Source organism: Cervus canadensis, chromosome 28 (genome assembly GCF_019320065.1).
Source record: "Cervus canadensis isolate Bull #8, Minnesota chromosome 28, ASM1932006v1, whole genome shotgun sequence".
Taxonomy (NCBI): domain Eukaryota; kingdom Metazoa; phylum Chordata; class Mammalia; order Artiodactyla; family Cervidae; genus Cervus; species Cervus canadensis.
The window spans coordinates 26,666,950-26,680,844 of NC_057413.1; the positions used below are offsets into that span (position 1 = coordinate 26,666,950).

General features: G+C 43.4%; 1 protein-coding gene across 2 annotated transcripts in view; it reads left to right on the forward strand.

Annotated features, from left to right (window-relative positions):
* The window catches only part of LOC122429585 (glutathione S-transferase A4-like), a 35,106-nt gene extending 22,719 nt beyond the window's left edge, over positions 1-12,387 (forward strand). For both annotated transcript variants that reach the window (XM_043450027.1, XM_043450026.1), the window contains exons 2-7: positions 1,790-1,895; positions 3,223-3,274; positions 5,832-5,964; positions 7,421-7,562; positions 8,956-9,087; positions 12,068-12,387. In XM_043450027.1, coding sequence (XP_043305962.1) covers positions 1,809-1,895; positions 3,223-3,274; positions 5,832-5,964; positions 7,421-7,562; positions 8,956-9,087; positions 12,068-12,190 — 669 coding nt within the window. In that variant the 5' untranslated portion in view covers positions 1,790-1,808 and the 3' untranslated portion in view covers positions 12,191-12,387. The remainder of the gene's footprint in view (positions 1-1,789; positions 1,896-3,222; positions 3,275-5,831; positions 5,965-7,420; positions 7,563-8,955; positions 9,088-12,067) is intronic.
* The last annotated feature ends 1,508 nt before the right edge of the window (positions 12,388-13,895 follow it).

The following is a 13,895-nucleotide window of genomic DNA, read 5'->3' on the forward strand; positions in this document are numbered from 1 at the left end:
GTTCTGTACCATTGGTAGCTCACTCTTGACAAGAACTAATACATAATTTGGAGCCTCCAAGTCATGACACTCGGTGGCCATGTGAAGTACCCATCTCCTATGAGCAGTCCAGGGCTGTGAGTTTTCATCTCACTGAGAGAATAACCAGACAGAAGAAAGACTATTCAGCCTACACTTTAGCACCCACTGCTCAGAAACAGCTATCTGGAAGTTACCAGAGATGACTGTATTTAGATCCACGGTTTCTAAACCAAAGGGTAACTTTCAACTTTGGCTAACTAGGGGAGCAGAATAGAATCACTATGAAAAGAGGTTTACCAGGATTTCCTTTGTCCCATTGGGTTTATTTCAAACAGAATTTGGACCAAACATTTCAGGGAGACAGAATGACAGGAAGCAAGCTCAGAGCAGCCCCAGTTTGACTTACATCCTCATCCCTGTTTCTCAGGGCAGGTAGAGAGGGGTCAAATGGTGAGAGGGCTGTGCACCCAAGAGAGAGAGGAAAGACGGAGCTTCCCAAGTGAGACACTGGCATTTGACTTCACCAGTATTGCTTGATTTTTATCTGAAAGCTGCAGAATGCCTGCAGACCTGGAGGGGATCCTCTGAGCCAGGAACCATTTGTCAGCTGCCTGTTTCATTTGCCTCCTGACACATGATCAGGACCTGGAAGCTGGCCATCTGGATGTGAATGTCCCAGGCACAGGAACCGACTGTGTGTATTTGGCTGCACCTTCCTCCTTTTGATTTCTAAGAGCATGAGGGGCTGCTTCTATCTGGTCCTTAATCATCCTACAACGGATGCTCCAGGAGATCAGAGGATTCGGGAGTTAGCTTGTTGGAGAGAGGTTAAGAAGAAGACATAGTCACTGTCTCCTCTTCTCATATTTTCTCCACATTCGGTTTATTGTACAATTCGTTTCAAGATTTGTTAGTAGTGAGTTGCTGGACTTAAGCATAGTTTCTCTAATCAGAGAATTGTGGTACCTTTTTAATCATTGTGTCTCCCAGGACAATACAGTGGTGGGTTTTCAAGAAGCTCCTGAAATTGCCATGCAGGAGCTAACCAGGCAGTTTGAAAGGAATGAATCTTGACAACCAAACATAGGCAGTGCCCAGGAAGTGGCAAGACAGCAGGAAAGGAATCAAACTTCTCCAAGAGTTAAACTGTAAATCCAATGCAGAGGAGAAGTGGCTGGTTGTGGGGGAAATGGCTTAAAAATCCTGCAAGACTTTGAGAACCCAAGTGACTCTGTTCTCATATGATTGTGGGTATTAACAGTTATGTTTCTCATCATAAACTGACTACTGTTATTCTGATTGTTTACTTCCTTGTGAGTTTTGTTAGCATAGGCAGCCACTTTAAGTGGGATCCTGGCTAGCATGTAATGCAGGGCAGTTTGGGGCTTAACTGGTTTGTTTGTTCTTTTCCTATTTCTTAAATTGTGAGCTAGAGCATACACACAGGAAAGTGCAGAAGTATTTCTATACAGTTTAAAGATCAATTATAAAGGCTAATTACTAATTCTGTTTCAGAAACAGAATGTTATTAGCATCCCAGAACCCCCATACCCTGACTCCAATCACAGCCGCCATTTCTCCTCACTAGAGGTAACCACCATCTTGTGTCTGTCATAGTTATTTCCTTGCTTCTCTTCATACTTTTGCCTCCTATGTATGCATCCCTAAATAATAGTTTTGTTTCACCAATTTTGGAATTAAGGGGAGATATACCATATAGTCTGTGCTAGTTTTTTCTTTAAACATATTTTCTTCTTTTGCCCTTCAGAAAACCCAGGCCAGCAGTCATGGCGGCCAAACCAAAGCTCTGGTACTTCTGTGGCCGAGGCAGGATGGAGTCTATCCGCTGGCTGCTGGCTGCAGCTGGTGTGGAGGTTGGTTCCTGATTGGGAAATGGCAGGGGGCGGTAATCTGGGTGAGACCGAAGTGGTCCTCTTCACCTTTCAAAAGTCAGGACGGTGCCTTTCAAGCTGTATCCACTTTTTCCCTTTCCAACTGCCTTCCTGAGGTGAAGGTGAGATCACAGTCCTCTGCTTAAACAGAGGTAGGAAGGGAGAAGCCTGGGGAGGTGTTCTGGAAGCTTCCTGAGCCTGGAAGGATCTTGGTGGATCTCAAATCTGAGGAGAGAGAGGAGACTCACATTTGAATCATTCTCTCAGTTGAGACCAGCTCATTTCCCAGGGTGTTTCCAACTCTGGTCAGCACTTCAGTCCTGTTCTACCCATGGCTGTCCCCTGGAACCTCAGGCCCAGCTGCAGCCTGCCCACCACCCCTTGACCCTTCTCCTAAAGGCCTACTCCACAGGGATCTTTCCCTAACTCCAGTATTTTTTCTTAACCCTCTCTCTGACTTTTTCATAATTTTTTTACAAGTCCTTTGGAATTGTTCTGTTTCATGCAGGTGTAGACTCCCTTGTCCCTATTTGAATGCCACCTCCTCTAGAACACGGACTTAGGATCTTCTTTATTTTGCTTTATTTTACTCCCCTTATCTTACCTCTCATCTCAAGGTTTGGTGTACAAAAAGTTACTCTGTCCTACAAAAGTTCTGGAAACTCCATCAGTAAATGATGATACCCCCACCTGAGTAATGATCTTTGGGTCCCTTTCACTGAGTATGTGAGCAAAAAGAAATGCCTAACTTGACCTGATATGGAGGGAAGAGGATGCAGAAAAGAGAGAAGATAAAAAGAGAAGAAAGGGAAGAGGAAAAATCAGGGGGCAATTGGAGGAGAGGGCAAGAGTTTGGAGAGAAGGCAGAGCTAAGATGAAGACAAGGGAAAATATGAATGGGGGCTTGGGGATATCCTTTAATCAGGAAACATCCAAGAAGGGGTGCCAGTCACATGTTAGCCTAAGCTACTTTTAAACGCATGGTCTGTCAGAATTTTCAGCTACATGGTAGTTGATAACTTTGCGGTCTTTTCTTTCTTTCTTTTTTTTTGGTTCAAGGTGATTTTTTATTTGAAAATGAATTTGTATGTTTATGCAGGAAATGAAAACACACTTATATCCACTTAAAAGAGGGCCACATTCTCTCAGTAACAAATTCTTGAACAGGTGCTAATTTTTTAAACTAATTTTTATGAAATTTTCATTCTGGAAGCTGTTGGGAATTTTATACTGTTATCCTGTAGGCATTTCTTTTCTTTCTTTCTCTCACCTTAGGTTTATAATAATGTATCTTTTTTTTTTTTTTTAGTTTGAAGAAGAATTTCTTGAAACAAGAGAACAACATGAGAAGTTGCAGAAGGGTGAGCCTAGATTTATTTAATGTTATCTTATGGGAAAAATAAAATAAAATATGTTCCCGGAAATATTCGTTTCAGCACAGAACTCTAGAATGACAACCATTAGAAAAGGCACACAGCCTGATTGCTAACATTGACTGTTCACTGTGCCCCCAGCATAGAGCTAAATGTGTCATTGGCTCTGCCTTCTTAGCCTCATAAAAATGTATCAAGTAGGTTATGACTCTGGCCTCAATTTAGCGATAGCCTGGGTTGATCCAGTGCCAACTGGTTCAATAATCCCCATCCCACCAGAGAAGCCTTCGAGTATCCTTCACAATGATCCAGTGGGCCGGAGGAGAGGGAGCAAAAGGGAGTATGAATTAGATCTAACATATTCTCTGGTTCTCATAGTTCATATTCACTTTTTCTTAGTGGTTTTAGCAGATTAACAGAAATCATTTTACCAGGTCACAACTGTAGAATCATAACTATAGAAAAGATCCAAATTTGATTACCTTTGGAAGAAGTTCTTAATCCCTATAATTCCCCGATTTTCTCCCACTAAGAGAGAAGACTGATACTTCCCCAGTCCTACTTCTAACAGCCATAATGTTATTTTCGTTATCTAAAGAAACCCAGGGTCCCTATTGTTGCTGATAAGCAGTCATGAAATTACCACAAATTATTTTTTAAGAAAGACTTTCAGTGAGTCATCAGCAGACCTGCCATTTACAAACTGCATGGCTTTGGGCAAGGCGTTTCATGTCTCTCCATCCTGTCTCCTTGCCATACAATAAGAGAATCTTTCTTGTCCTGACTGCCAAGTACCAGGAAATCTCATGGAGAGGGAAGACCTGCTTAGCCCTTCCCCAATTCTCATCCAGGACCTTTATTATCTAGAATCCCTCTGAAGTGCCTCTCCCCCTCTTCCTCTTCATTTCTGCCCCGTTTTACTCTAAACAATGACAGTCACATAATAGTGGTTAAATACCTATGTATTGAATAAATAAATGGATGTTGTTGTATAAACTCTTCCATGATCAATCTGGTAGGAAACGGTAGGGATTTCCCTAGCATTCCTAGCATTCCCTAGAAATGCAGGAAATCCTAGGGAACCCTCCATCCCTCCCTGGGTCTGTGATGCTGTTGAGGACAGCCTCCTGGGCATTGCTGCCCTCTGTAAGCAGGGGCAGCCAGAGAGAGCACTGGGTTGGGAGTCAGGAGGCCCCTTTCTGCCGGCTTAGCTGTCCCCTCTGGGTCCGAGCAAGTCACTGCCCCAATGGCCTCCACAGTGCATTGTCCGTAATATGAACAAACTGAACTAAAGGATCTCAAATGTCCTCTTCTGTGTTCTTGATCTGAGATTTTCTTCAATCTTCCGAAGAGGATCATCGGCTCCTAGAAGCAGGGATCATTTCTAATGGCTGTTTGCATCATTCATAAACAGCAACATAGAGCTCAGCTTTAGATGTCCATTCAGTTTTGGGCAAATGTAGAACTGCCTCAGGAAATGGAGGTTTAGTAGGCTCTTGGCTAAAAATAGTACTGATATTTCCGAAGTATGATCTTGCCCAAAGAAACTCAGTAAAGTGGGTAGGACAGATACCGTTACAGATCAGAAAACAGGCTCAGAGAAGTTAAAGACGTGTCTAAAGTCCTCCATCACCCCAAGACAGGGACACTGGGGTGTCCTGTGCTAGTTCTCTGCCATCATGTTCCCACGTCTCATTAGGTCAATTATTGGAAGCTGGGGAAATGAACAGTGGCCTTTGCCAGTGCACTAGTGAAATCTGACTCTTGGGTAAAATTCCTTATTCTCATTAATGTACAGGTGTTAATGAAAATTGAAAGGCTATTCATTCCTTCAAGACTCCATGAAAAAGTACTATTTTAGTACATCTTTAAATGCATTATTTATACAGGCAGTTCATTCAGAAAGAAGAAAAATTTGATTTTACTGAACCTTGATTGTTGACAGAATTCAGTGTTTTACTTATGATGTTTCATCTTTTCAAAATCCTGCTCGATGGATACTACAGCTATTTTAGAGAAAAGGAAACTGGAGCTCAAATAAGTCATTTGCTTAAAGTCACAGGGCTTGAAGGGCCAAAGCTGACATTTGGGCCCAGGACCTGGGTTCTTGCTGTCACATCCATCCCGTTGCTGTGCAGACCTGGAGTGATACCTGTTGTACTTTTTAAAGAATTCAGACTCCATCCCTGAATAAGAATATCTGGAGGGTGGGGTATTTTTAACAACCACCTCTTCCAGGTGATTCTTATATACCTGAAACTTTGAAAACCAAAAACACTTACACTATAATACAGTCAGAGCAAATGTAGAAAGCCTTAAATAACCATGATTAGCCAACATGCAAAAACTCATGAACCTATCAAGCAAATCTCACATTTTCCATGAAACAAATGGTAGGCATTTCCTCAACAACCAGAGTCTTAAACTCACCTCTTTGGATGAAAACTAAGAATCACTCAACAAAATCAGAAGTGGACCCTCCTGCAGGCTGACCACAACGATGGAGGGAGAGTCTCTTAACCTAATCTCTTCGCTCAAACCACAGACGGACGCCTGCTTTTCGGCCAGGTGCCTCTGGTTGAAATTGATGGAATGGAGCTGACACAGACAAGAGCCATCCTCAGCTACCTTGCTACCAAGTACAACTTGCATGGGAAGGACCCGAAGGAGACAGTCAGGTACCAGAGTGCCTGTGCCGATACTTGGTTCTTCTCCAAGCTCTGTCTTCCTACACCGAGACCCAGATCAGATGCGGCCTTTCAGCCTGGAGGGAGGGGAGGAGACGAGGGGACAAGGGGAGATGCTTGTGCTACCCCAGTATGTCTTGTGCATGCTCTGAACACCTGCTTCTGGACACCCCTTCTACTCTTCACAGCAGTCTGCATTCGACATTCTCATATTCTCTCCCCACTCCTAACAAAGTGTGTTCTCATAAAATGATCTCATAAACTACTCTGTGTGAAGGTGGCAATGACTGACTCAGCAAATATTGAGCATTGTGTCAATGACCTATTACTGCAAATAATGCTGTTTAACATGTCACCCTGAAGCCCAGGGACTTGAGTCAGCAAGGACTTGTTATTGCTCACTCGTCTATGGAAGCCTTGGCGGCTCAGTGATAAAGAATCTGCTTGCCAATGCAAGGGTTTGATCCTTGGGCCGGGAAGATCCCCTGGAGAAGGAAATGGCAACCCACTCCAGAATTCTAGCCTAGGAAATCCCATGGACAGAGAAGCATGGCAGGCTACAGTCAATGGGGTCGCAAGAGAGTTGGATACGACCGAGTGACTAAACAATGCCACCAGTCAACGGGTCATCTGGGTGGGTGTCAGCATTTTCAGGCCAGGCTTGATGTATCTTGGCGGCACTCACTCCTAGGTCTGTGGTCAAGTGGTAGTCAGCAAGGGGAATCTGGTTGGGGTGCTGGCTGACCGTCAGTTGGTGAGCAAGTGGCCACCTGTCTCTTGTCCTCTCTTCCCGAGCTTGTTCTGATGGCAGCCAGATAGGGTTCTCAGAGACAGTGAAAGCATACAAGCTGTTAGCTTCTGGGCTCAGAACTGGGACCCCAGAAGCTGTTAGCTTCTGGGTCAAATCGAGTCATGAGGTCAGCCCAAGCAGCAGACCCCATCTACTGATGGGAGAGCTGCCACGCTTTGTCACAAATACTGAAGAGTGAAGATCTGAGGCCTTTCTTTTCTTTTTTACATTTCTACACCACAGGCATCCACTCTGTGCTATGCGCTGTGCTAGGCCTGGCTGAGCATGGCTGGGTTCTTTCTCCCAGGAATAGTGCAGTTTTACAGGAAATGAGTAAACTTAAAGACTTGGAACAGTAAAAATTTTCCTGGATTTGTGGTCGGGGACCTATTCAGGGGACCTATCACAAACCAAACTCAATATTTTGTAATAACCTATTAGAAAAAACTAAATATGCCTTATGTACTTATAACTGAATCACTTTTCTGTACACTTGAAACTAACACAACACTGTAAATCAATTATACTTCAATAATTAAAAAACAAATAAATAAGTCATCTGTCCCAGTCTAGTCACACCAAAAAAAAAAGTAGTGGATCAAGAAACCCCTCACCCAAAGGCTTCTCTTGGATTGAGAGTTCCCGCTGTTTTGTCAGGATCGACATGTACGCCGAGGGCACCCTGGACCTCATGATGATGGTGGCGCTGGCTGCGTTCAAACCCCCGGAGGAAAAAGAGGAGAGCCTGGCTTTAGTCGTGAAGAAAGCCAAAACCCAGCACTTCCCGGTCTTTGAAAAGGTAGGCTGCGGGGATCCAGTTTGGCTGAGGCAGTGAGGCCCAGGGTGGAGGTCAGCGACAGCTGGGAGCTCAGATCCTCCAGGGGAGCAGGGCGGGGCTGACATCTGCGAGGGTGACCCTCCCCAGTCCCCGCCCCCCGAGTTCTTCCCCTGAGCCCAGGCGGCAGTCGGGGTGAGGGGCTGGCGAGAACTGGAGGAGGGGCATACGCAGCGCAGCTAGTCCCCTGGTCTACCTCCCAGGCTGCAGGGATGGGGGACAGTGACATCCCCTATTGCTGATAAGAGTAAAGGGTGAAATCTTAAAAGGCAGAAGCTATGGTAGTGCTGTACTGCATTTGGACCAAAACTTTAATAAGGATCCCCAAATAAATGACCTATAATTATGGAACCTCTAACCAAACAAAATTGGAGTAAATCAAAGGCAGTGAAGGACTCATGCTGAAGGTTCAATACTTTGACCACCTGATGCAAAGAGCAGGCTCATTGGGAAAGACCCTGATGCTGGGAAACATTGAGGGCAGGAGGAGAAGGAGATGACAGAGGATGGGATGGTTGGATGGCTTCATCGATTCAATGGATGTGAGTTTGAGCAAACTCCAAGAGATGGTGAAGGACAGGGAAGCCTGGCATGCTGCAGTCCATGGGGTCACAAAGAGTTGGACATGACTGAGCAACTGAATAACAACAAATTTACCATTGTTCCTTATTTATGGAATAAACTTGTATTTTTTACATCTGCAACTCAAAGCATCACCTGAGGAATTTTTATATTCATTTTTTACTGGATGGTGAAAAGGCTCATGTTTGAGCTTCTGGTATCCCACTGGTACCTTATCTGTGGTGTAGTAGCCAGATTCTAGTTAATTATGACCTTTGTGTCTTCCATGCTGGTGGGCACAGTTTTATTTAATCAGCTCTAGGCTCATAATGGGAGTTCTACTCCAGCACTTCACCACCCAAGTTGTCTTGATCATCACTGTCAAATTTCCAAAAAGACTGTGCCAATTACGGCAATGTATAAGGGTGTTAGTCACTCAGTCGTGTGATTCTCACAGATGTGAGTTTGATCCAGCAATCTTCCTGGGTCAGAAAGATTCCCTGGAGAGGGGAATGGCTACCCACCCCAGTATTATTGCCTGGAGAATTCCATGTACAGAGGAGCCTGGCAGGCTACAGTCCACGGGGTCCAAAGAGTTGGACACAACTGAATGACTAGCACACACACATAAAGGTGTTAGTTTCACTCTATCCTTGTAAGCATTCTCAGAGATTATCAAGAAAAAGATTCTTAAGTAAATTTGATCTGTACAAAAAACCCCATGCTTTTGTTAAGCGTTTAGCCAGGCAAAATAGTCTTTAGTTTTATTTGATATTCTTTATTTTTCTTTCTGCAGATTTTGAAAGACCACGGAGAGGATTTTCTCGTTGGCAACAAATTCAGCTGGGCAGACATACAGCTCCTGGAAGCTATTTTAATGGTGGAAGAACTTGATGCTTCTGTTCTTTCCGACTTCCCTCTGCTAAAGGTAGTTTTAGCATCCACCCAGAGCCCAGGGAAACATAAACAGACACAAAGACTGAAACAAAATATGCCTACAGACCAATCTCAAAAGAAAGTTAAAAAGGCTGTTTTAAAAATCATTACTTCACTCATTTTGGTAATTGTCTCCTGCTCACAGAATAGGATGATTAGGAAATAAAACCCTATGGAGGGAGAAAGAAGATTTTGATTTTTACCATGAACATTTAGTGCTTTCCGTTTTCTGTGGTGCTTTGAGTGTTTTTCCTGACAAAGCATGGCTGATGGGTCTGCTTGTGTTGTTTTCTTCTCCAGCTCCTGCCAGACCACTTTGTCCCCTTTCCTCCCCCGATGCTATCTGTTCAGTCATTTCAGTCACTCAGTTGTGTCAGACTCTTTGCGACCCCATGGACTGCAGCATGCCAGGCTTCCCCGTCCATCACCAGCTCTCGGAGTTTACTCAAACTCATGTCCATTGAGTCAGTGATGCTATCCAACCATCTCATCCTCTGTCATCTCCTTCTCCTCCCGCCTTCAATCTTTTCCAGCATCAGGGTCTTTTCAAATGAGTCAGCTCTTTGCATCAGGTGGCCAAAGTACTGACATTTCAGCTTCAGCATCAGTCCTTCTAATGAATATTCAGGACTGATTTTCTTTAGGGTGGACTGGTTGGATCTCCTTGCAGTCCAAGGGACTCTCAAGAGTCTTCTCCAATGCCACAGTTCAAAAGCATCAATTCTTGGCGCTCAGCTTTCCTTATAGTCCAACTCTCACATCCATACATGACCACTGGAAGAACCATGGCTTTGACTAGATGGACCTTTGTTGGCAAAGTATGTCTCTGCTTTTTAATATGCTGTCTAGATTGGTCATAACTTTTCTTCCAAGAAGCAAACATCTTTTAATTTCATGGCTGCAGTCACCATCTGCAGTGATTTTGGAGCCCCCAAAAATAAAGTCTGTCACTATTTCCATTGTTTCCCCATCTATTTGCATTGAAGTGATGGGACCAGATGCCATGATCTTAGTTTTCTGAATGTTGAGTTTTAAGCCAAATTTTTCACTCTCCTTCACTTTCATCAAGGGGATTTTTAGTTCTTCCTTGATTTCTCCCATAAGTATGGTGTCACTTGCATATCTGAGGTTATTGATATTTCTCACAGCAATCTTGATTTCAGCTTGTGCTTCATCCAGTCCAGCATTTCTCAGGAGGTACTCTACATATAAGCTAAGTAAGCAGGGTGACAAAATACAGCCTTGACGTACTCCTTTTCCTATTTGGAACCAGTCTGTTGTTCCATGCCCAGTTCTAACTGTTGCTTCCTGGCCTGCATACAGGTTTCTCAAGAGGCAGGTCAGGGGGTCTGGTGTTCCCATCTCTTGAAGAATTTTTCACAGTTTGTTGTGATCCATACAGTCAAAGCCTTTGGCATAGTCAATAAGGCAGAAGTAGATGTTTTTCTGAAACTCTCTCACTTTTTCGATGATCCAACGGACATTGGCAATTTGATCTCTGGTTCCTCTGCCTTTTCTAAATCCAGCTTGAACACCTGATGCTATGAAGGCCCTCAATTGCTCAGAGCCTCTGCCCAGAGGGTACCGCCTGTGCTCAGTCATGACTGAGCGACTAACACACACATAAGTGTGTGTGTGTGTGTCTGTGTGTCTGTGTGTCTATGTGCCTGCCTCTCTCCTGCTACACTGCCAGTCCTCAGACCTCTCTCTGAATCCTCACACTGCCAGAACTTACCTAGCTTCTGTTTCAGTTCCTTACAAAGATTTTCTCTAATAGGTGACCATAGGTTTTGTACTTCAAGAAGAGCATTTTTTTGGCTTTGCCACACAGCATGTGGGATCTCAGTTTCCTGACCAGGGATTGAACCTGCGCCCTTTGCAGTGGAAGTGCAAACTCTTAACCATCAGACCACCAGGGAAGTTCCAGAGTAGCTTTTTTTAATAACAACAACAAAAGAAGTACATAAGACATTTGTATAAACCAAAAGAAAAAAAAAAGACCTATAATCCTACCAACCAAATGGTTCTGCGTTAGACTTCCTGATCTCTTATTTTATATTTTTCCCCCAAATGTCATCATGCTAAATATTGTTCTGTGGCCTGCGTTTAACATTTTTTTCACTTATCATAAATATATTTACATGTCAAAGCATATTCTTCTGCAATATCATTTTATATTCTTTTACTTTTATTAGGCAGTAGAGCCACATCTTTTTGAAAAATCAGAACTTGTATATAAAGGGCATAAACTATGGAATTTCATTCTCACCACTGCCCTCCTATGTTCTCACCTCTATAATCTTTTTTATTGGCTCCTGTGTGCCCATCCAGTGCCCATTCCTGTTTATGCAGTTACAAGAAATATGAATTATATATTTGTCTCTCCTCGTCCCACTATCTCCCACATAGTGGAAAGTTGTGTATATTATGTTCTTCCCTGGGCTATTTTTTTTTTAACTAAACAACACAGTGAAGTACAATCCCTGTCAATACAGGGATCTTCCTCTTTATTTTATATATAAAATATCATTTAAAATTACTGACATATTTCTTCTAGGGATATAACATAATTTATATACAGTTTTATTTTCCGAGAAATATAGATTGTTTCGTTTTTCATTGTGGCAACATTCTTATAGTTATCTCACACTCGTACTTATTCTCTTATAATTAATTTCTAGAAAGGAATTGATACTTCAAAAAATATGAATTTCTAGAGTTATTGATATGCACCACCTAATGGTGTCAATGATTTTTCACTAAGAAAATTTCACTTATGCCAAACAGGCCTGCAGTTGTGTTACTTTCTCAGGAATACCCAGCAAACATGTTTCAAGGGATTGATTTGGATTCAACATTCTAGGCCTCATCAATTGAGGATCTAAGCTTTCCACCTCTTGTAACAAAGTTTTGGGCTCCCTTAAAGATTGTGACTGCTCTTAAGACCCTGATTTTACTATTTCTCATTTCAGGAATTTAAGACAAGAATCAGCAACATTCCTACCATTAAGAAGTTCCTGCAGCCTGGGAGTCAGAGAAAGCCGCCCCCGGATAGCCACTATGTTGAGGTTGTCAGGAATGTCTTGCAGTTCTAAAGGCAGCAGTCTTAGGATGGCAGAGTAATGAACCAATTACAGCATTGGCTCCTGTCGCCAAGCAAAGCAAATGGTGTAGATTCTAGGAGTAATCAAGTAATCAAAGTGTAGATTCTAAGAGTAATGTGTCCGAAAAGAACAAAACCATATTGCCATCAGCAGCAAATGCCAAGTAAATGCAATTAAAAAAAAAAAAAGACATTCTAATGTGTGAAAATTTATAAGCTTGTCAATTGTGGATGATGGTTACAACTTTTGTGAAATTACTACTCTGAGTAAATTAAGAGGAGGTTGATACAAAACACACACACACACACACACACACACACACACACGAGCCTCTCAGCTCAGTGAGACAACAACTGAGCGATTAACACGGTTGACACACAGATATAAATAATACTTCAGGCAGTGGCCTGCAGAGGGCACTGTTCTTGCTTTTTGCATCTAAACTAAGACCGTTAAAAGGGACGTGAAAGTGAAAGCCGCTCATTCCTGTCCCACTTTTTGTGACCTCATGGACTATACAGTCGATAGAATTCTCCAGGCCGGAATACTGGAGTGGGTAGCCTTTCCCTCACTCCAGGGGATCTTCTCAACCCAGGAATCGAAACTAGGTCTCCCACATTGCAGGCAGATTCTTTACCAGTTGAGCCACAAGGGAAACCGGTAAGTGGTGATTTTAGAGAGCAGGATCTCTCCAACACCCACAATGATTCTGAGTATTGGGGACAGAAAAAAGTGGCAAATACAAATCAGGAGTAAGCTGATGGTGACACTAGTTAATCCTAAGAGGAAGCATGGGGGACAGAGAGTGTCCAGAAAACATTTTGCAGCCCTGGAAAAATCATGGACAATTAGACAACCTTATTCCACTTAACAGAGATACCTGAGGCTAGGTTTTGCTTTGGTTGAACAATTCCAACTACAATGACACTGAGATTAGATGCAGTGTTAGTTAATCTAGTTGCTCAGTCGTGTATGACGCTTTGTGACCCCATGGACTGTAGTTCACGAGGCACCTCTGTCCATGGATTCTTCAGGCAAGAATACTGGAGTGGGTTGCCATTCCCTTCTCCAGGGGATCTTCCTGACCCAGGGATCGAACCTGGGTCTCCCTCATTGGCAAGCAGATTTGTTACCGTCCAAGCCACAGGAAAACATAACCGATGAATAATTACAGAAATTGATCCGAAGTTTCCCTAGCCTTGATATACTTCTTTTAAAGGTGATAATTAAGTTCCCAAGTTGTGAAATTTGAAACTCAACCCCAGCTCAGGGCTCTGTTGGGGGAGGGATGAAGAGCTTTTTAGGGTGATATTCCAGGCCTGCCAGGTGGGGGCGGGAGTCTCTGGTCTGGAGCAAGGACCCTGCCCATGACTTCCGGTACACAACTTTACCAGCGCTAAACTGCTACTGGGATGTCTGTCCAGGCTGCACACTGGGTCTGTTTCTGCGTGTACACCTCGGTACATGACCTTATTTGTGAAATGACTTAATGACTCATCAGACTTCTTGCAGTTTCCTCAAGACCACCACAGGACATGACCATTCCTATGCTATGCCCTGTCCCATCCATTCCTCCTTCCCCTTCAGAGGACAGACTGCTCATCAGTTACCCAGGCAGTCAGCACCCTTGCCCAGTCAGAGTGGAGCCTGAGACCCTGCTGCCTGTCAGTCAAAGCTCAATCTAGGGATCACATTT